Consider the following 430-nt stretch of genomic DNA (forward strand, 5'->3'; position numbering starts at 1 on the left):
CCACCCAAAAATGAGCTTCAACACCCTCCCAAATTTCAACAGCCACCAACTTTCCAAACCCCCCAAAAGCTTCAACACCTTCAAAACCTTGAACCTCCCCAGATACCCTGAACACCACCAGAATGAGCTTCAAACCCCCTTGAAACCCCCCCAGGACCTTCAACTCCCCCAGTGCTGGGGGCGGGTTGGGGGGTGTCCTGGTGGGATTTGGGGTCCTGGAGGGGCACCGGGAGGCTTTGGGGTTGCTCCCTTTGGTGGTGATGCTGCAGGGCAGTGCCTGAGCAGCATTCGGGAAGATCACTGCAGCTAGGGGGTTTTGGGGGGATCCCAGGGGGGTTTGGGGGGTTCTGGGGTCCTGGCAGGATTGCCCCGGTTTGGGGGGGGACCCGGGGGTCGCTCACCCTTGGTGCTGATGCCGCGCAGGTCGGTG

The 430-nt window shown here is 60.9% G+C and overlaps 1 protein-coding gene across 1 annotated transcript in view; it reads right to left on the reverse strand.

The window, feature by feature from the left end:
- Window positions 1–297: 297 nt before the first annotated feature.
- Window positions 298–430, reverse strand: part of RARG (retinoic acid receptor gamma) — a 3,304-nt gene continuing 3,171 nt past the window's right edge. The window contains exon 6 of the mRNA XM_017733379.1: window positions 298–306. Within this exon, the coding sequence (XP_017588868.1) occupies window positions 298–306 (9 nt within the window). The remainder of the gene's footprint in view (window positions 307–430) is intronic.

The sequence above is a fragment of the Corvus brachyrhynchos genome, unplaced genomic scaffold (genome assembly GCF_000691975.1).
Source record: "Corvus brachyrhynchos isolate BGI_N302 unplaced genomic scaffold, ASM69197v1 scaffold875, whole genome shotgun sequence".
Taxonomy (NCBI): Eukaryota; Metazoa; Chordata; class Aves; order Passeriformes; family Corvidae; genus Corvus; species Corvus brachyrhynchos.